Below are 23,103 nucleotides of genomic sequence, written 5' to 3' on the forward strand. Positions count from 1 at the left end.
TAAATGTACTTAAAAATATTTTGCAAAAGTAAAAACTTGAAAAACCTTGCAAATGTACTTTAATAAAGATATTGCCTTTCCGATGATTTATGCTATGAGAAACATGGTTGGCATTCGTTCTTAATGACTCAGCTATGATTATCAAAATAAAAAAAAATGACTCAGCTATGAAGCTCAATCACCTTGAAGGCAAAATGAATATAAACAATATCTACGAAAAGAATACTGTACAGCAAATAGAGATTCTTTCGCTCAAATAAATAGCCTAGGAGCGCAACCACACACTTAGAACTTAGATATGAATTTTGAAAGATTTAATATTCTAGTTCGTCAGTCGTGCAACATTACAGTCTCAGTGTTAGAAACGACCCAATGTTAAATTGCAAATGGTTCAAATATCAACTGGTACGTAATATTACTAACTTGAAAGATAAGAAAGGAACTTGTCCGAGATACAAAATGTTTGTACTTGGAATACTCACTGTCTGTCTTATGATTCTTCAGACGAATTCAGTCGCAACTGGTAAGTTATAATCAATTTAGACCACCCAAATAGATACTAAAACGATACATCATGCGAACAAGCAAATAGTATTTTTAACTCATGTGACACTGTTTGCTCACCTATCAACATTGGTGAGAATTCTTAGATTCATTACATCCCTTTTGTTTATTATACACTCAGTTATACCAGAACCAGTTTATATCTCAATGATTACTTTTAATATTCCACCGATCACAAATGCGGTTACTTGTTCATCAACTAGCTTCCAAACAACAATATTGTCACGTCAATCAGTGATGCGATCACCTGGTCATACTGACCCTACAGTGTCCTGAATTTAACAGACTGATAAAAGTGAACAAGATTTTATTTGTGCCGTTTTGGTTTTCCCTATCTATTCATCATTTTCTTAATGCAGAGTGGCGACAAATAGATATTTCATCTCATCTTTTTCATTCTCAGTTAACAGCGCCACCTAAAAAGGTAGCACTCAGAAAATTACAAAAATGGTCATTGGATGGTTGTAACCTTTATTCTTTATTCAAATGTGCATAGCAAAATAATGCATTGCGAATAATGGTCTAAAATGATTTTTTAAGGGGTTGCAGTTACACACAAATATGTTATTAGATACAAGTATATAAGTGAAATCGTTACAAGACTAGGCGTGAACCCTCAACCTGCCATACGAATAATAATGTCCGGCTGATATGCGCCCTATAACATATTATATCGCTTGCTTTCCTCCTATGAGAATAAATGCCTCGATGGTTTCAGGGTAGCGTGCTTACTTTGAGTTAATCGTTTTCGTCATGAACTGCACGACATATTTGCCATACATATGTAAAAAATGTAAGTCGTGTCTTTGTGGCGTAGTCTTAATCTAAGTACAAACTAATTATACTTGCAAAACTGTGAGCAAATTTTGTTCCACTTCCCAAGAAATTAAATAAGTTGTGCATAATGGCATTATGTGCTAAAAAATTGTGAAAGATTCATATAAATTCTATTTACCAGTTTCAGGGGAAAGGGGGAATAGAAGATGGACCCAATCTTATCAACCGATGACATATAGTCCATGTATTGTATCAAGAAACCCCACATAAGTCACCAAGATGGAAATACGAAATAAGATGTGAAAAATGGAATAATGTAATAACGAATTTGTGAAAGTTTTTGATCAAATTCTATTCTACCATTTTAAGGCCTTTGTTCGACCAATGGCTTAAATTATGAACGTCAAATCTATTGCCTAACAATGCAAACTTTGTTTCATGGACTATCTTAAGTTGTAAATACCATCAACTCCTTCAATAGCGTTTAACTTATATATGAGTTTGTAAATTTAAAAGGACCTACAACACAAATTTCCAGCAGAAACAACTCCAGAACTTCAAAATATAGAAATGACATCGGTGAGCGAGCATTTTTGAAAAGCTTAACACTAGTAGAAGACCTTTCTTCACTATGGTAACCACTGTCTTTTTAAATTGATATGAACCACATCGCACAAGTATTACATCTGTTGTCTTTGGTTATAAAATTACAACACGACATGAACATTACTCATGTGCATACTGCGAATATTTTATTAAAAATTACAGAAGGGTTGGGGTTTACTAGTTACGTGTAATTGATATATTATTTAACAAATGTTGGTAGAACAGTACCATTTGTTTCCCACGGGTGACAACAGTGAAACTTTTGAAAAATAACCCCTTTTAAATAATGACGGGGGTATAAATTGGCTTTTCCCCGGTCAAATCTTCATTTTCCTATCTACAATTGACAACAAAGTCATATTAACATAACCGTTTATTTTTTTTTCTATTTTAAGCAGATGTTTGTGGTCTCCTTTTTTTCTGCTAATGGCACAAAAATTTTAAAAATCATATTACATGTAATTATATAAAAATGTTAAAAATAGTGCAAATTTTTAAAATGTATATTAATGAAAGCGTCTGAAATTAATAAAGCATTTTGGATATCAGCCCAATTTGTTCTTGTCACAGTGTACGGAATTATTTACTAAAATTTAGTACACAAATGGTCAACCGAAATTAACGAGAAATAGTACCGTTATATCTGTTTGGTAGAACGCATGAAAACGATGTAAATCAATAGAGAACTCGTAGAATTTCTGTAGATTATTTGAATAGTCACTCACAAGGCCAGTGAAATAATGAATTTCTTCTTTTTAGATTGTAATGGGAAAGTCGACCTTGTTTTTCTTATTGATGACTCATTATCCATTGGAACAAGATATCTGACAAAAATTAAACATTTCATATCTGAAATCGTCATTAATTCTTCCATTGGAACAAATAATACTATGGTTGGCGTAGTGGCATTTTCAGGAAGTCCTAACCATTTCATAGCTCTGGATCAAAACGATAATCAACTCTCACTGTTAACAAGTATAAACAGCATCCCTACAAAACTATCTGGCGGAACGATGTTATCTAAAGCGTTGACCTACGCCAGAAACACTATCTTTACAAAAAACGGCGGTGACCGCCCTGATGCACGCAATGTTATGGTTGTTATATCCGATGGCCGTATACAACATTTAGGAGCAGTTTACCAGGAAACACTACTCCTAAATGCTACAGATATGACGATTCTGACCATTGGGACAGGAAGTCAATGTTGCTTGACAAGTACTTTGAAAGACGTTGCATCTAACCCTTCAATGGCTTTACTTTTATCTCATACTGATACAGTTAGCCGTGTACTGAACATAACCAAGTCGATATCATCACACTGCGAAACTCCAAGTTAGTGAATAATAATAATAATAAAATAATAATAATAAATAAAAAAAAAAAAAAAAAAAAAAAACCAAATTGTCAAACATATTGTGTGGGTGGTGGGTCCAACCACTGTATCCGCCAATGTGGACATCAACATTGAAAAAAAAAATTGTTCATTTAATTGCTATTACACCGAATTTGTACATGAATAACTTTAAATACCCATGTTCGATGATAATAATTGTTTTATGTACATCAAATATATCAAAAGCTTCTTCTCTTTATTTATCTAAGCTCAATAAAATAATCCTAAATTTTTAAATTCACAATAAAATGAAATCAGTATATAACATAGTGGAGACAAGAAAAGCTTTACATTTAATCTAGTATATTAATATACATGTTCTACTATCAACATGAAGAAAGACTCCACAACAAGTAAGTATACGAATGTCATGATCAATATGAAGATAATGTTGGTAACATTGGTTCATTGGTCACGAACATTTTTGATTAATCAATTTTTCCAAATAATTTGGCCATCTCTTTGTGTTCGTCGCCATTTGCAGTCGCATCCACCAATATCATTTGAGATAAAGCTTTAAGTTGAAGATAACGTTGAAAGAAAACCTTGATTAACTTCATTGCACAGTCATTAATCGAAAAATGAAATAGTAAGCAGTCTTCAATTAAACAAAAAAATGGAAAAAAAACTATGCAATTTGAACGTTTAGTTCCAAGTGCTCTTTAAATAGTGTCTGAGTCAGTACTTACTTAAATCTTTCTTTTTTTTACTTTAAGTTCCTACACTCCCTTCACTAACGAATTATACCAAAAGTAAGTACATTAAGTAGTAAAAACACAGTTACTTGTGTGTTATCACATTTATTCTCAATATTGTAACTCGTGGATCGTTAAGATGTTCCATCTGCAAGACTGAGAACCGATTCGTTCAATGTAGCTTTCCTAGTCTCTTTCGTCTACCCCGGACTTGACTTTTTATGAGCGACTCGTCCTCGTCGGATGCTTCTAGAAAAGTTTAAGTGGAGTCCAAGTTGCTTATTTAGTCTTGTTTCTTTACACGTATTATTTTGGTTATTTGATGATCTTTGATGTGTGTGTCTGTTTTTCCCGCCGGGTCTGTGCTCATGGATTACATTCTTTTTATTTCCGCTAGAATCATGATTTCCTTGAGTACTCTTTGTAAAAAAAAAGAACGAAAGCAAACCAAATCACAATGATCATACAAAAATTGCCATCAGTTTGCAAATTATCGGTGTTCTATTATGCAGAAGAAGAGTAAAATTGATAAACTTTCAGAAAGATGTAAGTTTTTTTCGTATTTGACTATTGAAACACTTAAGAAGCCTAAAATAATGACAAAGACCCAAAGACCTAACAAAAAAAAACACACACACAGAGAAAAAAAAGCACACACACACACAAAGAAAAAATAAGGAAGTCGAATTGCTTATTTTAAGAACGTTATTCTATGTAGTATACTGTACAATTCGAGGATACACCATGCGTTTTTAGAAAGAAGCTGGAGATATAACTGTTATTCATATTGATATAACATATTGGTTATATACCATATGCTCATTGGTAATAATACTAAAATTCAGTAACTAGAAACTATTTATGACAGCTTCTCCTGATACTGTGGAGACAAAATCACCAAGATGTAAGTACCTTTGATTTTTCTTATCAAAGATAATTTCTGTACCTTTATATGGACTTGAATTGGTGATGAGATGCATATAGTAAACATGCTAAACTGTCTCGTAAGGAGATACAATAATGTATAAGTATAAGTCGTGGTGTACTCACTTTCGCTATTTTCGCTGTGAACATAAAAGCACCAAAAATGTACCCGGTAAAGTGACTTAAACACTACATAACGCTTTTAAGTTTTTTTAAACCTGCGAAAATTTATACCCGCAAATTAGCAACAAAAAATGTTTACACGTTTACAGTAATGTAACACTATGTTGATGTTTTATTAATCCACAACAGCACCATAAAAGGGAAATCAAGGTGCCCAGGATTCGAACTGTAATCAAAATGGTCATGATCTAGGTATAATGACTAGACAAAGAAAACACACACACACAACCAACATTATAAAATAACCACGCAAACAGAAACAAAAACAATCAGCATAACGGACTCCAATAAAAACTGGTAGCATGGATCAGGTGTACCGGTAGGGAAAGCGTCCTAACAAACACAAAAAGAAACTTACAAAATCATAAAGTATACAGACCTATTTTTTTTTCTTTTTCAGTTTGTTACGAAAAAATCGACCTAGTATTTCTCATAGATGACACCAGATCTATTGGGACAAGAAATTTGGCTAAAATTATTGACTTTATATCTGATGTCGTTTTACAATCAATTATTGGACCAGACAATACTATGGTTGGTGTAGTTGCTATTTCAAAGAATCACAATTCTACTTTTCCCATTAACAAATATACAAATCAGAAGGTATTGCTAAATGCTATCAAGAATATTCCTACATTGGTAAGAGTTGAAACAGACATAGCAAATGCTTTGAAGTATGTCAGAGAAAATATTTACTGCGCAAATAGTGGTGATCGTCCCGAAGCCCGCAATGTCTTAGTAGTGATTACTGACGGCCATACTAATCATCTTAGAACTGTTCACAATGAAGCTTTGCTTCTAAACATAATGAATGTGACAATTTTAGCAATAGGGACGGGACAGCATGGGATATCTAAAAGCGGATTGAATAGTATAGCAACATTTCCATCTTATGTGCGTTATCTGTCTCACGTTGATTCTCTTCGTCGTGTACTGGACATTACACATTCAATATCCAACTCTTGTGGTTCAAGTAAGTCGTTATGTAAAATGGTATAAGCCACTTCTTCAATGGTATGATGTAATGGTATCGGATGTATTTCATCTGTCAAACTTTTCTTCTTCTTTCCTTAACTATGATACCAAAAACGAGGGAAAAATTTGTCGAGTGTTTGTTTATAGCAAGTAGGTTAAATCTCATCGAGACTTAGGAAAAAAACGACAAAACACACACACACACACACACACACACACACTCAATGAGGCCGAGTTGTTGCATAGATTACCAAAAAAAAAGTAAAAAAGAACACGAAGAATATTGAAAATTATATATTCCATACTTACTAATTTGAAAATGTCGGACATCATAAATACAAAGAAATAACATCAAACGGTAAATATGATTTCAGTTACTGGTTTATCTACAGTGTCAACGGGTACGTACTTAACATTAAATATTAGTAATAATCTGAAATCTCAGGCTGTACAGCTAAAGCAAGTGGCCTCGAGGAGTGTCAAACTGTTTTATTATTCTGTTTGTTTGGTTTCTGTTGTGTTTTTCGTTTTTCGTATCAGTGTCATAAAATCTAATTGTTTTGCCTTTTGAGTATTTAACAGAATTCATCATAACCATGGTATTAATTCTAGCACTATTTATTTTTTAAAACTCCTCTTGAATAATTATTTGCATTACATAAAATGTACAAAATTGATATTTCTAATAATATTTGCATTTATGTGTTATTCTTATTTTCATGGCGTATTAAAACATAATTCGTATTCAATTCGAATTATTCAAATTCGCATTGAGTCAATGCGCATTGAAAACGTTGATAACGTTGACACGTATTTCGAATTAGTTCAAATGGATTAACAAAGATATTGCGCACTTGTTTAAGACTTCGTTTTGACAAAATCTTCCATTCACACAGCATTTGAATTCAAATTGAATTCGAAATATTAATTCGCAATATCGAACACGTACCTAGAAGCGCATTATTTTGCATTGAAAATTTGTATTTGTGAACGCGTCACTGGAGTAGGATTCGAATTGAATGCGCATTATTTGACCGTGTAAACGCACCATTATAACATATCTTTATACCTCGGAATATGATTTCTTTTTATATTTTCAGTTCCTACAACGATCGAACACCTTGTCGCATTACAACCAGAGATACCATTCATTGGATGATATTTTTTTTATAATAACATTGTAATAACATTACCTCAGAAAGCCTTTTAGGGTAAAAATTGATAATAACAATTAAAGTTCAATGGAAAACCCACATAGTATCAAGTATACTGATAAATAAATCATAAAGCACGAACAGAGATACGTTTAAGTTGGCCACCGACTTCCTTGAACACAGCATCACTAACCATCTCTCATTTGCATTCTTTCGGACAAGAATTTTAGAGAGATTTACAAAGAACTGTATGTTTTTCCTCTTTATTTCACCATTCTCAAGTTTGGATAAATCTTGAATGTGGTTATTGGGCTTCTAGTATTTTACAGAAAGAAGTACCCTTTCTCTTTCAACATATTTCGAGCGATAATCAAAAGAATATATGATACAAGGATAATGATTGGACAGAGAAAAGAGACACACCCAATAAAGAACGTTGAACAAGCAAAATAACACATACAAAGAAAAAAAAGTAAAAGAGCAAACTGGACCCTATGATCGTGTTTACCCATAAATTACCTATGATCGTGTTTACCGATAAACTATTATTTTACACTGTGTACTTTTTAGTTCTTATATTATACGAATCGTCCCTGTCTCTGGCATGAATTTGTCATAGGATATTATTTCGATATTATTGTACCTTCATTGTTGCTGTTTTTTAAAGAGTCATTTAACTCAATTTACGTTTATTATTTTTTTTTATCTGGTTAACACCCCAGCATAATGGTCAGGTTTTTTTTCTAAACTAATTTCTAATTTGTGTTAATTTTTTGTGCGTATTTGATGCCTTAGATGAAAAAAAACCAAACATTATTATTATGCAATATATGAATTGATAAAGAAAACCTTTTAATCTAAGTGTTAAAAATAAGTTTAAAAAATCATAGTATATGTAAGCCATCAGATGACAAAATCTCGATCTCTTAATAAACTCTAAATTTTTTATCTGTGTCGGCGAGGTCAGATTGTTTGATTTATCTGTGTCGGCGAGGTCAGATTTATCTCTAAGTTATGAAATACATGATTTTTGATGGTCAACTTCTATTCCGTCATTGTAAGTTCTCATATAATTAATATAAATATATTTAATATAATTTTATTCAGTCGGTATATCTAATGAAAAAACACAATACAGATAAAACGAAAAGTGTTTACAGAATATTAAACTTCAAACAAATAAATAAGATGGGTAGTACATTATTCGAAAAAAGTAATTTAACTAAAAGGTAAGTACAAGTACTGATTGGCGATTTTGAATAATCCTGTCTTATGATCTTAATGTTCTGCTAAAGTCACAATCTAGGATATTGTCAAGATAATTTTAGCCAATATGTTAAGAATGCATTAAAAATGTTCCTGAAGACTTTGCTAAATGTTTTTTATACAGTTTTGTTTTGTTTGTATTGTATTTTCCCTTCCTTTTCAAAACACGGTAGTATAGCTTGCACCGAATAGTACATTTAGGAACAGAACTATATGAATTTCAGACTTGTCTTTTTGTAGATTTATTTTAAAATATTACATTTTGTTGTGAATGTTATACCAAAAGTTAAAGAACATTTTTTTTTATAAATTTGACTTGTGTCTTTCAATTGAAAAAAAATATGCTTACTAATTTTCTATTAGATGAATATTTGTTCTGTTATTTCTCTCCTGTTGATTTTTACATGCAAGTCCTGTTAAGTTCGGAAAAAACCCACATTACCTATGTTAAACATTCTGCAACGTTAATTATTGCCATTTTAAGTCGGTCGCATTTTTTTTGGTAATCATAAAAATTTTCGCAATTCATTTTAATTGGAAATAATGAGTCCTTACTTCTACACTTCAGATGAGTATATCATCCTGTTTGTCCATAGTTTTTAGCTTGTTCTGTTGTTCTACTTGGGCGTCTGGTAACGTATCATAATCATGTCAATTATAAGTTGTAGAAACGAAAAAAAATATTAAAAGCTGACCGAAGAAAAATGACATCTGAAACAATCCAGAATAAAGTAAATTAAGTCTAAGAAAAGAAAACATAAATTTTAGATCTAAAAATTAATTTTCAGTGTTTGATGAAATAAACGAGATATTGTTGGAAAAAATGATGTTTACAAAAAAAAAAAAAAAAAAAAAACAACAAAAAAAACCAAAAAACAAAAAAACAAAAAAAAAACAAAAAAAACTTTCCCATTTAAATGTTAAAAATCCTTTTGTTTATACCATAAAGTCATCTTTTTCACTTTGGTCACGTTTTTCTTCATTATACAGGCCTGCCTTGTACAAATCATGAAATATGTGACTGGTATGGACCAGCAGCGTGTACAGCAAATCTAAATTGGGCTCGGGAAAACTGTGCTCGACACTGTGGGTTTTGTCATGGTAACACACGTATTTAATGGTTTTTTTTTATTCCGGCTTCCATTCCTTCTTTTTAGTCTCTTGACATAAGATATATTATAAGTAGTATCTTTTGCTTTAACAGTAAATATTTTTTTGATTTAGCGAATTCTTTGGTTGTTGGATTGGGGTTGAGGTTGGGCGGTGTGTGTCAGATCAGATTTTGTGACCGGACTTTCTTTTTCCTAGCCTGTTTTGGAGTCTTTTAGATTCTGAATATTTTCCTACTACCTGCAATCTGCCATTATTATTCAAAATTTTATAATAGCCCCATCCCATTAAAATCAAATGATTGCTTCCTTAGTAAGAGTAATCAAGGGAACCAAGGTTATAGCGGTAATCAAAAGAATGTAATCCAGGGACAAAGACCAGACATGGAAAACCGACATACACAACAAAGAACATAAAGTAACCAAAATTATACATACAAAGTAACAAAAGCAAATAAGCAACTCGGACTCCACTAAAATACTGGCAGCATGGATCAGGTGTAACGGTAGGGTAAGCGTCCTCTGCTTTTCTAGAAACACCCGCCGAGTTGCTCATAAAAAGTCAAGTCCAGGGTAAACGAAAGAGAAAAGGAAAACTATGACACGTTGAACAAATCAGCTTTCCTGGCGCAGATGGATACGCATTCAGAGGTTTCGTAATAACAAATTTTCAGTATTTCTATCTGTCGAAGCAGTTTTCTTTTGTATTAGTACGAGTACAGTCCTGCAAAAGTTTTATGAAAATTTTATCAGTATATTTACGCAGTTCGGTAATCATGAAACTTTTGTACAATATCTGTCATTCGTCATCATGATCTTTCCTAAAGCTCTCTTTTTATTACCGTTTTAAATGTTAACAACTTGATTAAGCGATTACACATGAAACGCCGTACTTACTTGTTTAACTCACCTAAAAGTAATATTAAAACCTGTCTTTTTTTATCACCTTCAATATTTTTGTTAGGAGCTTGTTACGATACAGACCCATATTGTTACACGTATGGTATAGCAGTCTGCTACAATCGTCCTTATTGGTCATCAAACCATTGCGCTAAATTCTGTCGGTTTTGTTCAGGTAAATAATTGTACGCTTTGGAACGAATTACATTATATGTTCTGTTTGCTCTTTTTAGTATTTTTGTAATATATGTAACTTGCTTTTCGTCTTTTTGATGTTCTTGAATTTGAACGTATTTGGGATTCATTGGCAAGAACTGCCTGAGCTGTGCCAGTGATAAACCAGACAGCTTCTTTAAGCCGTACCGAATATACAACAGCGGATAGTGTTTTTCTTCAACGATTATTTTCGTTTCGACGCGTTATCAGATTAAAAGGGTATTGTTTGTACTCATACAAAGGAAAGCTTTTTTCTTGTTCAAATATATGGCTCCTCAAGTTTACTTCCGATTGCCAGATCTGTTTTCAGTAAAAAATATTGATGCTCCTAATTATATTAACTATCAGTTCTAATAGTTCAACAACGATGATTTACATTTTGAAGATACACAACCGGCTGCCACAACAAGAAGTCAAACAATTGTGCCTACGTCAACTAGACGAACAACCACAAGGCGTACAACAACGCCAAGTAAGCGTACATTTATCACTAAACTCTGTACCATGGTTTGAATAACTTTACTCTATAGCTTTGGAAAGGAAACTTAAACTCGAAATCAATAAAATAAAATAAAATAAAATAAAAATTAAAGGTGATGTTATAAACCCTCGGTGTTTCGATAACAGAGTTTAAAATCGTTTATTTTATTCTTTAAGACATGATTGTTTTAGGTTATAAATTATATTTTTATGGAGAAAACAAATGTCTAATCATTTGAATCGTTGTCGGAGACCAATAAACCGGGAAAAAGTATTTCATAATATAGAGGAAAAAATTTAAAGAACTATCATGAAATCAAGAGTAATCAAGCAAAAAACAAAAAAAACAAAAAAAAAAACAAAAAAACAAAAAAAAAACAAAAAAAAACAAAAACAGAACAAAACCAAAAAAAAAAGATATCATAAAAATGAAACAAAAAACAGCTATGCAATGCAAAGCAAACTAAACTGAAACCACGTAAAATACCAAAATGAACTTCATATGACTGAGTAACCGATCCTCTTACTTGACAGAGCGCAGCCTTTTTATTCAATTAAACTCCCGTCGGATTGAAAATTCCGTGTCGGATGATATTTTGGAATATTTTATTTCCAGGCTTATCCTTTGATGTGTTTTAAAAGTTATTGTTCCTGTTAAAATGTTGAACTGTTTCATTAAAGCCTGCATCCTTTACCTAAATTGAGATACTTGGTCTTATATTTCTCTGTGTTAACTTTTGCAGTATCGACACCCCAGTTTATTCAACCAGGTAAGGAAGCTTTTTGATATTCTATTTATGCAAAGAAAGGATCAATGTTTTTTTTTCCTACACGAAAATTCACCACGGTGAAAGTATTGAAAACACTGACTGTTATTTGATTTAACAATAAAGAAGTTGACGCTTCATATCTTAATATTCCATTCAACAATTGAAACATAGAAGTCTCATGTAGGGGACAGACATTTTAAAAAAAATTACAGTCGGAGTTTATAGCTTGTACGCGCAACTTATCGTACACGATTAATGGAATTTAAGAAAGTAAGAATTATATCAACATGTGCATGAAGCAAGATTAATATTGTAAGATTTTTGGAAAGAAAGAAGTTATGGCTACTTTCGACTAACTTTATCCTTTACTTTTTAATCTTTTTACTTTTTATAGACCATTTTCAAAGTAGTTGTAGAAGGTTTTTTTTTTGCGTATTCATTTTCGAAAGGTGATGTTTGTTTTAAAGAACTACATTAACTTTAAGGTCCATGTGTTGATAAACTTAGTAATTGTTATCAGTATGGAATAACATCGTGCAACACCTACAAATCCTGGGCTTCTATCAACTGTCCTAAGTATTGCGCCTTTTGTAGTGGTAAGACGATTATTTGTTTGTAAAAGAAGGAAATATGTGGACAAATCACATTAAGGAAATAAAAGAGAAAAAGTCGCATGCAACACGAAAAAACTACAAATGATAACTAACAAGAGCAGCGTAAATTTCTGTAAGATTTTGTCATAAACATATCGACATTTCATTTTAGGAAGCCAAGTCTTGCTTTTCTTTGTTTTTTTTCATCATTATTAAAATTGTAAGGCAGCAACCATTTTATTTGACAAGTGGTTAAACAAGTAGAGACTTGACACGAAGTGAACGACGTATTTTGGTGTGTTATTGTTGTTGGCCATGTATGTACTCGAAACTGAGGTCGTTATGATCAAACTTTATCACGGTTTAAACCCTTATTCTTTCTTTCACATGTTGTTACAGTCAATTGTGTCAAACATATACCATTAAAAATGTCATGTGTAGCTTTAAATTATTCACGTGGAGTTGAAAATATACAATTTCAGACTGAGCAAGGCAATTATGGTTTGATAAATAGAAAACTTATATAATTATATTGACAACTTTTATGCCAGGTTTACCGAAGTGAGTCTCCAATTTCAATCATAATAACAAGATATCGAACAAATGGTTGTAAGAATAGCTCAAGAATGGCACTGCCGAAAGATTCACGATAAAAAAAAATAAAACACTTATTTACTAAATTCAATTCAAAGACACATCATTGGTCTACTACGCTTGTCGTACATGTAAATGAATAACTGAACTGATAAAATCGAGACAGGAGTCAAAAAGGAATAGTCAAAAGAAAAGTACGTTTAACAAATTGCAATGTCAAGGAATAAACCCAGAAAGTTGGAAACCTCCGAAATGGTCCTGTCCATTACAGCCTTACAGGCTTTTCAAAATGAAAGGTGGGTTAACCAAGTTTAAAACGCGCTTCACCTCCCGCTTCCATTACGGTTGATTATTTTCGATATATTTCAACATAAATGGTCAATATAAAAATGCCACCAGTCAAAATCGGTAAAAGGTAAATAGAACAGAAGATATGAACAATAAAAAAGTGTAAATAAAAAAAAAAAAATAAATACAATAAAAATTATGTAAATCAATGCACAAGGTTTAAAATAAGTCTTGAACCTTGTTGGACGTCAGGTTCAAAATGAAATAAAAATATACAAGCAAAAACTAGAGAAAATTTATAGGTAGACATTATGAAAATCCATCATTTGTAACCTGTTTGTCCGAAACAGATGCACACGTCAGCATAATGCATATATTATATACCTTTTTGACTAATTAATTTACCAACATGGTAACTTACATACATAAAAAATATTTTCCTTTACTGCCAGTGCGTTTTTTATCTCATGTTTATATAATTACAGTTCATACAACAAAACCAATTCAATCTGGACCAGCAGTGCCTATCATTGGCTAACAGTTTTAATGCTGATAAATTTTGCACACATTAGATGGTTTCATTTTTGTATGTGTAATGCCAAAAACGATCACACTTTTTTTACATAGACAGCGCCCCAACGCATCCTAACTCATTTAATTGCTGTTAAATAAATCAAGGTACACAAGGAAACTTAATCTGAGCACTATTTTTACCATTACATTGCATTTAACATAATATTTTAAGTTTCCTATTAAAAATGTAAGATCGAGGGTAATCATAGAATTAGTGCAAAGAGAAATTCGAAAGGGTTCGTTTAAAATTTTATAAAAAGTCAATGGTTGTGCATTCATTATCACAGTACAAAATGTATTTATTTTCTGCTTTTTGTTCTGTGTATGACATATCGAAAATGCCAAATAAAGGGACATTAAGAGCTATATCGTGACAAGAGGAAACTAACACAATGAGAACAACTGATGAAAGTACAATTACATGTGAAAATAGAAAACAAAACAAAACAGCACAGCACATAAAAAAACTACAGCAGTTTATTAAAATATGAACTACAAAAAGAAATCTTGTGTCCTGGAAGGGACATCGAAACACGTCACATTGCAAAAGAGTAAAATGCATTGATTTCATTCTGTTTCAAACGAAAGCTTGATATGATTTGGTGAATTGAATATGATACAAACATATCACTGATTTCAGGATTGATGTCTCTTATCCTAGGTCTACTTCATTAGGCTCCCGTTACTGTTACGGTTAATTTTTTCCAATTTATTGCAATACAAACAGGCAGCAAAAAATTGCAACCGGACAAAGTTGATAAAAATCAGTAGTCGAAACAGTACAGAAGATATATAGATGGAGCTATGAAAATCAATCGTCTATAGTAAATTTTTCAGGAACAAAATGTTTATCTGTTAGGTCTTGTTTCGTTTCGGTCAATCGAATTATGATGACGACAATAGGACATCTGTAGTGATGACGTTACCAAAGGCTGAACATACCCCTGACTAAGAAAAGTTTATAGTTTGAGAGTTAGAATCGACACTGTTCTCAAGAAATTGCAATTTCAAACATCCAGGATCATCTACAGATAGCTTTAAGGTCTAGATATAAAGCAGATGAAGATGTATCAGTTGATCATTTGGGTATATCTAATGATTATTCATAATATAATGAGATAATACATGACATTGTAAAGGAAACTGAAATTCGCTTCTTACTTTTTTCTGTAGTAGACTTTGTAAAAACCAATCTTCATACGAATATAGAAACAGATCGACCAAGAGTGGTGCTCAATTTGTACCCATGGATGGCAATGATCTGCTGGAACACTTGTCTTCCAAATTAGGCAAAAAATATTACCGACCAGAAATTCAATCAGACTATTTGTTAAAATCAGTATTTTTTTTCACGTAACTTTCATTGTATTTACTAGCTTAAAATGGGTGTCTAGAAATCCACATTTACACTACACGTGTATTTGTTAAGTTGCTATAGTTCAGTTAAAGATTATAAAATTATATTTTTTACTGTTGTAAAACTGCCATGTCAACTGCAATGAGAAAAAACGACCGCCAAAAAGTGCATTCTTATTTTCGACTTCTCCAATCATTACCAACACTGAACAATAATTGATTGGGAACCTTTGTTTATCTACATGTCTTTGTCTTGAACCTTATCCCACAAAAGACAGGTAAGTTCTGACTTAATGGTATGTAAATGGTTGTATGTAATATGGTTTTAGGCTATGCCTATGATGGACGAAGCTCAATGTCGTAATTAAAAGACAAAACAGCGCAATCGTCTACTTCCGTATCGACGAATTTCGTCACTTCTATCAGAACATTTTTGCCATTCATAGTTCTGATCTTACATTCTACATATATAGGACATCGCTGATATTCCGCCCATATCATTTGGTGTATATTTTCTTTGATTGAAACGTGAATAAACTGTTCAAATAGTGATTTAATTGACAAATATGTGTTATACTTAGCACTTTTTAGAATCCACCTGTTCCATAAAAGCTGATTTGTTCAACGTGTCATAGTTTTCCTTTCCTCTTTCGTCTATCCCAGACTTGACTATTTATGAGCAACTCGGCGGGTGTTTCTAGAAAAGCAGACGACGCCTACCCTACCCATGCACCTGGTCCATGCTCCCAGTATTTTAGTGGAGTCCGAGTTGCTCACTTACTTTTGTTACTTTGTATCTATTATTTTAGTTACTTTATGTCCTTTGTTGTGTTTGTCTGTTTTCCAAGTCTGGTCTTTGTTCCTGAATAACATTCTTTTTTTCCGCTAGAATTTTGGTTCCCTTGATTACTCTTAGCAAAGCATACTGGCAGGAAAGGTTGTTAAATACGGATTGAGAAATCGTTCTCTATCCACCAAGGTGCTCATACTATGTGCATGATAAAAGACCCAAAAAACAAACAAACAAACAAACAAAAACAAAAACAAAAACAAAACAAAACAAAACATAAACCTATTCTATTAAAACCAATCTTTAGAATATTTCGAATAAAAACTATATTCTAAAATAAGAACCATTATCACAGTACGTATTTCACTCTAGAGAAATGTTGATAGTGCGTTGAAAAAAATTGGTCACGTGCGTTGTTGATTAAAAACCAAGTACTGTGCAACCTGTCTAAATCGAGCCCTGAATAAATAGAAAAAACATGTTTAAATCAGACACTTTGTAAAGTCTCTTGACATGTATTATATGTATTCTGGTAAACCGAACGTCAGTCTAAAACGAATTAATTTTAAAGGGGTTCGGTTTAGACAGATTTAACTGTACTTTGAAAACAAATACTGTTAAAATACTATTTTTCGCAGTGTTCTAATTTTCGCTTCTTTCACAGTGGATAGAAAACCGCCAAAAAATATTACCCGCGAAATTGAATTTAGTATCCCCTTTGGAATAATTCGAATGTTGCTGTTCGTGTGTTAGCTAATCTCTTACAGAAGATATATTCATACTTCTTTGTACAGACACATTGTTGTATTTTTAATTGTATTCTTTATTTTACTGTACATAGTGTATACAGTTGATAAATATCCCAACGCTGTTGTATTGATATAACAATACTGGACATGGATGTTAAAGAAAGTCTTATGATTTCTTTTCATATACAATGTACACATGTCATCATGAATTAGTTTCATGGTAACTCTGAATGCTTGTTTTGACCACAGCAAGTAACGTTGTAAATTGTCGAATGAGTCTCATGAAAATCTTTTATTCGATTTCAGATGAAGTTTGCAGCCTGTTTGGTCGTTCTACTTTGTTTTTACTGCTGTCTTACCGTAGCGTATGGTAAAACTAAAAGATACGCTAAATAATACAACCATCTATTAGATGAATTGGCGCTTTATGCAAGTCACACAAAGCACATTAAGATAACGATGTTATAATCGTGTAAAATATGACATTAGCAGAATGGCTGTTTGAAAAGATTTTAATTATTGTTGAAAAGATTATGAGAATAATTTCCACTTTCGTGTATTTGATGTTTTTACCATTTTAAATTAAATTTTCTGTCTATTTTTGCTCTGTTTTGTTCTTCCAAGTTTTCGATGTAAACGTAGTTGTTTTTTTTATTTCACTTTCAAATTTTACAGAATTTCTGCTTCGAGACATTTTTAGTTAGACACGTCTTTTCCACATCAAGAAGAAGATGTTTTTAAGGTGTAAAATATGTTATTACTATAAGATTGATTATTTTCATTCAAAAATTATACCTTTCAATAATGTCGAAAAGCACGTGATGATAATGTTCACATTTTTTTATTTTTACGGTTTTGTTATGTAATCTGGGTTGCTCATCAGTTGTTTTTTTTTCGACCTTCATTTGGCCTTCATTAACTTTTCTTCTTTATAACAATTGAGTGAATTGCAGTATTCTCATAATATCTACTTTGAAATATGTCGATTATGATAATAAATCATAACTTTGGCCGCTAGTGTGATTCTAAAAACAAAGTTATACAATTAGCAATTCGCTTTATGTGTACAAATTATAGGAAGTGTAGGAATATACACCCTCAGCTTGAATTGCTAACAAAAAAGTGGATAAAATTGTCTGATACATCAAAAGAACAACTGATATAGAACACACAGTTCAAAATAAAATTCACATAGAAACACGAATAGCACAAACTGAACTGTTCCAGAAGAGTGAGCAGTTCCAGCTTCTTGCCAGGCACCCGTTATGTTGCTTGTTTACGGTCAATTTCAAAAAGAAGGAGAAGGACTACATGTGACAGACGGAGGTCGTTTATATTATAAACATACATTCCATATCGATCAACTAGGTCATACGACAATCGTTAAAATTTTCGATTGACGACTTAAATGTATGGGCAATTGTAGATTAACTTCTTATAGTCAATCTTTTCAATAAAAGTTCAGATTACATTACTTTTTACTTGCTGATTTTTTAAAATAAAAAAGCGCTATTGTATCAACAACTAAAATATTTCAGATGATTCAAGATGAGCGATTAAGACAAAATGTTTGAATCGCTTCCGTGGAAATTAATTCTTGTCTACGAAATGAAAAATAAAATAATGCATCTTAGATCAAACCAATATGTAAATCTCGTAAAATTACGTGGTAACTACGTGTACGATTTTTAAAGTGAACATATTATCTTCTTTCAAACATTGGAAATATAAATAAACATGTTTGCCTTCTTTACAGACCTACCATGTACAAACCACGAACACTGTGTTATGTATGGACGGTCAGTATGTTTAACCAACAGACATTGGGCTCTTCATCACTGCGCTCGATACTGCGGATTCTGTCATGGTAAAGTTGTAATTCGTAAATTGCTTTGTAAACAAAAGGATAGTAGCAACGAACTGATAGATAAAACTTGAAGGAATAATCAAAGAAAAAGTCAAAAGAAGGAAAGTTCATGTACGTCATATAACAAAAGACAATATCACGGCAGTGAGCAGAAAGTTGGAACGACCACAATCGTCCTGACTTGATACAGACATTTAAAAAACGCCATTTACTAATTTACATATTTGTTAGCTATTCTAAATACTGAACGTATTTGTGTTATTTACCTCTGTGCTTGATAAATTTTTATTTATTCTATTGTTTCTAGAAAAGCAGAGGACGCTTGCCCTACCGGTGCACCTGGTTCATGCTCCCGATTTTTGGTGGCGTCCGAGTTGCTCATTTGCTTTTGTTACTTTGTATGTATGATTTTAGTTGCTCTGTGTTCTTTGTTGTGTGTGTCTGTTTTCCGTGTCGGGTCTTTGTCCCTGGATTACATTCTTTTGATTACCGCTATAACCTTGGTTCCCTTGATTATTCTTACTGTATGTTAAGACTGCAAATGAGAGTTTAAATGTTTCTCATTGTACCGGAAGTGAGATAAATATTTGTTATTCTTTTATTTGTGTTTTGAAGGAGCTGAACATATTTGCATTTTATTTGCATATACATTGGTATATGCAAATATTTATTAACATATCACATAGATAATTGTAAATATGCTACTTATCTTAGGAGGTTGTTATGACACAGACCCCCATTGCCACCACTACGGTACGCATGTGTGCCATCACCACCCAGATTGGTCTTCAAACCATTGCGCACGGTTCTGTGAATTTTGCAATGGTAAATATAGTCCTATATTTTGTAACGAAAGTTTGATAATTGTATCCTTCAAAACAAGGGTGAAGAAAGATTCTGTCACATTGACAGAAAAAAAAACAAAAAACAAAAACAAAAAACAAAAGCAAAAAGAAAAAAAGCAAAAAAACCCAAAAAGCAAAAAGCAAAATCAAATTCAAATACAAATACAAAAAACAACAACAAACAAACAAACAAACAACAGAGCAACTGGCGTACTTGTAATTGTTTTATCATGTTTAAACTACACATGTTGCTATTTAAATAGCTTCAGAGTCTTTGTTGTTTTAAATTATGTCTATTCTCAAAACATAATTGTTATTAATATAGGGTGAATTTTCCCAAAACAATGATAGATAATTTATTGTCAAAAGAGTAAATGAAAAAAAATAAATGAATAAATGTACACCTGTATATTTTAATTATGAAGTAGAATAAGTAAATCTGATAAATCATGCAGTAAACTCCTTACCAAAAGCGAAATTGCAAAATTCTCGTGAGTAATGTTACTTCACCATATTTAAAAAAATAAATATATACAATATTTGAATACATTTTAGATCAACATACAACAAAAAGTATATCAGTATCTTCAACAGTATCTTCAACAACAAACCCAACAGTGGTTACAACAAGCCAAACACCAATACAGATAACAACGCAAAGTAGGTAAAGTATCATCATATAACGTCAAAGTACCATCATATAATGAAAGTTTTTAACATAAAGCAGTTACGGCGCTCCATAGTAATTCATATATATTATCTTTGTTTTCGAATATGTACATTCAAATCCATATGACAATTGGAAGTACCAAGACAATAACCGTAAAGTTGGAAACAACAACGATGTTCCTGATTTGGTACAGGCTTTTAAGCACGCTTTAACGCCCTTTCCATCTCGCCATTTTACAATATAGAAGAAACAAAAAGCAATCGGGCAAAGTAATACCCTGCTTATCACAAAACAATGATAGAAACACTCATCATTGATGAGATTAAAAAATTATATATGTTAAACACATTTTTAACAGTTTCGTTTTGAGGGATTCTCTTTCACTTTATCATCTAACTCTGCGATGATGTGGTAATAAGTAATGCTTTTTCAATTTTTTTCAGTGGCTACCCCACATATTATTCCAGTTGGTATGAAAACTTTCCGGATATACACACTCGCTTATCGATTATTTATAGTGTTATTGATATTATTTTCTTACCCTTTTGCAAATTCGAACAAATTTGTTTCAGGTCTTACATGTTAACTACAGAGGAGAAATTATAATTCTAAAAGTATTGTAAACTTCACTTTTGTATAGAATATATATAAGCATGTGTTAATGCTTTTAAAAGATACAACTCGTACATATGGTACATATAGATCATTAAATGCAATGTGTAACGAGAAAGGAAATGGTAAATATGATAAAGAGAAAATATACCACTGGGGTGAAATGTCCGCTCAAGGCCACCTATGGGTCTTCAAAGAATGACGAGGAAACCCTCACATCGAAGGACAGGCTGCAACTTATCTTAAAGCAGCATTATACACAGGTACAGCGAATTAGTGGCGGCCCCATATACTCAAGCAACAAAAAAGTAAACTGTAAGTGAAAACTTAACAATACGTACAGAGGCCAAAAATTCCCGACCTTGTACAGGCACAAAGGATGAGGCGGGGTTAAAATATTTTGGCGTGATTACAACTCAAAAATATGAAACTTATTTTATGGAGGTCTTTATGATGTTTATTTATAGGTCCATGTGTTGACAGAGTTGATAACTGCTACTCGTATGGAGTAACCGTTTGTAATACTTACAAATCATGGGCCTCACTCACCTGTCCTCGTTATTGTAACTTTTGCACACGTAAGAAAACTTAACGATTATCAATCACGTAATTATAAGGTGCAATTAGGTTTTTGAAATTCTTTTTTATTTATTGGTAAAATAAACCATGAGCAATCACTTTGAAAGCTCGTACGTAACTAAAGCGTCAAATACTTAGAGAAACGAAAATAAAAGTTGTTCCAGCTAATTTTATATACTAATGCCAACTAATATAAAATGAGTTATCCGGGATTACTTTTTTTTTTTTAAATCAGAAACATTACAAACAAAACAAAACAAACAAATTAAACAAATCAGAACCAATGAACTAAATAGAAAAAAACTGAAATAGCAACAAACAAACAAATGATGCAAAAAGCAGAATAAAGAAATTGAGATAAACCCAACATCTAAAAAAAGATGTACTATGGATTTAAGTTCCAGATAAAACAACAAATATTTGTATGATTGCAGCACAAACGACAAAGGCAACCCATTATGGACCTGCTCAACCTATTATAGGCTGACATCCTCACGCTTGATAAATTTTCGTATATAAAACCATTCTGTTATTTGTTTTAGTTAACTTATTTCCTTGAATCAATTTACTTTTGTTACTTTGTATGCATTATTTTATGTTCTTTGATGTATGTGTCAATTTTCCATGTCTGGTCTTTGTCCCTGGATGACATTCTTTTTATTTCCGCTAAAATCGTGGTGCACTTGATTACTCTTACATAAACAGCTATTCTGAAGCTGTAGAAATATTTCTTTGTTGTTGAGAGTGGTTGTGAATTACATTAATCATATAGTTTATCCCATTCATCTTGTCAGTGTGTCCGGTACATATTTCTTTATTTGTTTTCACAGCTTGGACTTCATCACATTAGAATCAAACTTTATTCTATACCTATCCTCTCCTACACTTCCTTTACAAACAAGTCTTGACACTCCTGTTTCTGACCCCACCTCATCACTGTACAGATTTGTTGGCATCATTTTGGATATTGGTTTCCGCAGACTCTTTAAACCAATTGTGTGAAAAGTCAAGATGAAGAAAAACGATCATTTCTCCACTACCGTTTCTCAACAAAGGTATAGATGCAATTAATTTGGCTAACATCCTCCATCACAAAAACGTTACCAACAAAATTCCCCCATATTTCAAAGACAAATACATACCAATTATTTCATATTCCAATACTTCACCCATTGCATCCAAAATTTTCAATTATAAAAGGCTATTGCAGAACCTGGAGATTTAGGACTTCAAGGCTAAACTACCTGACTGTTCTTGCAAAAACTCTCCATTCAAATATGGTCCTTCCGGTCACGACGTTAGGGGGAATTTAACCATCATCGAAAACGAATATCTGCGTAATATCCTTTCTAAAGGTCCCAAGTACCGTGAACCACGCTCCATAAATTGGAATTATAACTTTAAAGTTCTTATGGATGCCGTCGAGGACTATGCAAGAAAATGGATAAAACGAGAACAAGAAGACATTGATTCTCTGTCAGAGTGGTTAAAGGCCGCGAGGTCTTTAATTTTGAAACGAATGAAAGTTTTAAGTAGGTCAATGAGTGCCAAAGCTATATCGGTTTTCAAAGA

At 32.3% G+C, this 23,103-nt stretch overlaps 3 protein-coding genes across 4 annotated transcripts; all 3 read left to right on the forward strand.

Moving 5' to 3' along the window:
- Nucleotides 1-428: 428 nt before the first annotated feature.
- On the forward strand, nt 429-8,016 carry LOC148626146 (matrilin-1-like). Of its 2 annotated transcripts, none has more exons than XM_088569867.1 (7): nt 429-523; nt 2,707-3,282; nt 4,060-4,095; nt 4,907-4,942; nt 5,546-6,118; nt 6,495-6,521; nt 7,221-8,016. In XM_088569867.1, the coding sequence occupies exons 1-7, from the start codon at nt 460-462 to the stop codon at nt 7,277-7,279; spliced, it is 1,371 nt and encodes a 456-aa protein (XP_088425993.1). In that variant the 5' UTR covers nt 429-459; the 3' UTR covers nt 7,280-8,016. The 2 variants fall into 2 exon arrangements, with proteins under 2 accessions (XP_088425993.1, XP_088425994.1); XM_088569868.1 differs by having other exon boundaries at nt 5,546-5,679.
- A 1,653-nt stretch (nt 8,017-9,669) lies between these two features.
- On the forward strand, nt 9,670-14,058 carry LOC148626147 (uncharacterized). The gene is made up of 5 exons (XM_088569869.1): nt 9,670-10,724; nt 11,151-11,237; nt 11,989-12,015; nt 12,501-12,611; nt 13,976-14,058. Exons 1-5 carry the CDS (start codon nt 10,529-10,531, stop codon nt 14,026-14,028), a joined length of 474 nt encoding a protein of 157 aa, XP_088425995.1. The 5' UTR covers nt 9,670-10,528; the 3' UTR covers nt 14,029-14,058.
- Nucleotides 14,059-15,700: 1,642 nt separating this feature from the next.
- Nucleotides 15,701-22,065, forward strand: LOC148626148 (uncharacterized). Its single transcript, XM_088569870.1, has 8 exons — nt 15,701-15,715; nt 17,265-17,328; nt 18,715-18,825; nt 19,540-19,650; nt 20,226-20,330; nt 20,784-20,810; nt 21,420-21,530; nt 21,966-22,065. Exons 1-8 carry the CDS (start codon nt 15,713-15,715, stop codon nt 22,016-22,018), a joined length of 585 nt encoding a protein of 194 aa, XP_088425996.1. The 5' UTR covers nt 15,701-15,712; the 3' UTR covers nt 22,019-22,065.
- The last annotated feature ends 1,038 nt before the right edge of the window (nt 22,066-23,103 follow it).

Source organism: Perna viridis, chromosome 2 (assembly GCF_037379345.1).
Source record: "Perna viridis isolate PV_CMFRI_1.1 ecotype Kerala chromosome 2, ASM3737934v1, whole genome shotgun sequence".
Lineage (NCBI taxonomy): Eukaryota > Metazoa > Mollusca > Bivalvia > Mytilida > Mytilidae > Perna > Perna viridis.

Excerpts from the sequence above, each read along its gene's own strand:
- LOC148626146 (XM_088569867.1), top strand. The coding sequence starts at position 460 with ATGTTTGTACTTGGAATACTCACTGTCTGTCTTATGATTCTTCAGACG. Across the intron at positions 524-2,706 it reads GACGAATTCAGTCGCAACTG|ATTGTAATGGGAAAGTCGAC; the intron begins GTAAGTTATAAT and ends TCTTCTTTTTAG. Across the intron at positions 6,119-6,494 it reads ATCCAACTCTTGTGGTTCAA|TTACTGGTTTATCTACAGTG; the intron begins GTAAGTCGTTAT and ends ATATGATTTCAG.
- LOC148626147 (XM_088569869.1), top strand. The coding sequence starts at position 10,529 with ATGAAACGCCGTACTTACTTGTTTAACTCACCTAAAAGTAATATTAAA. Across the intron at positions 12,016-12,500 it reads ACCCCAGTTTATTCAACCAG|GTCCATGTGTTGATAAACTT; the intron begins GTAAGGAAGCTT and ends ATTAACTTTAAG. Across the intron at positions 12,612-13,975 it reads GTATTGCGCCTTTTGTAGTG|TTCATACAACAAAACCAATT; the intron begins GTAAGACGATTA and ends ATATAATTACAG.
- LOC148626148 (XM_088569870.1), top strand. Across the intron at positions 17,329-18,714 it reads CTGTCTTACCGTAGCGTATG|ACCTACCATGTACAAACCAC; the intron begins GTAAAACTAAAA and ends CCTTCTTTACAG. Across the intron at positions 19,651-20,225 it reads GTTCTGTGAATTTTGCAATG|ATCAACATACAACAAAAAGT; the intron begins GTAAATATAGTC and ends AATACATTTTAG.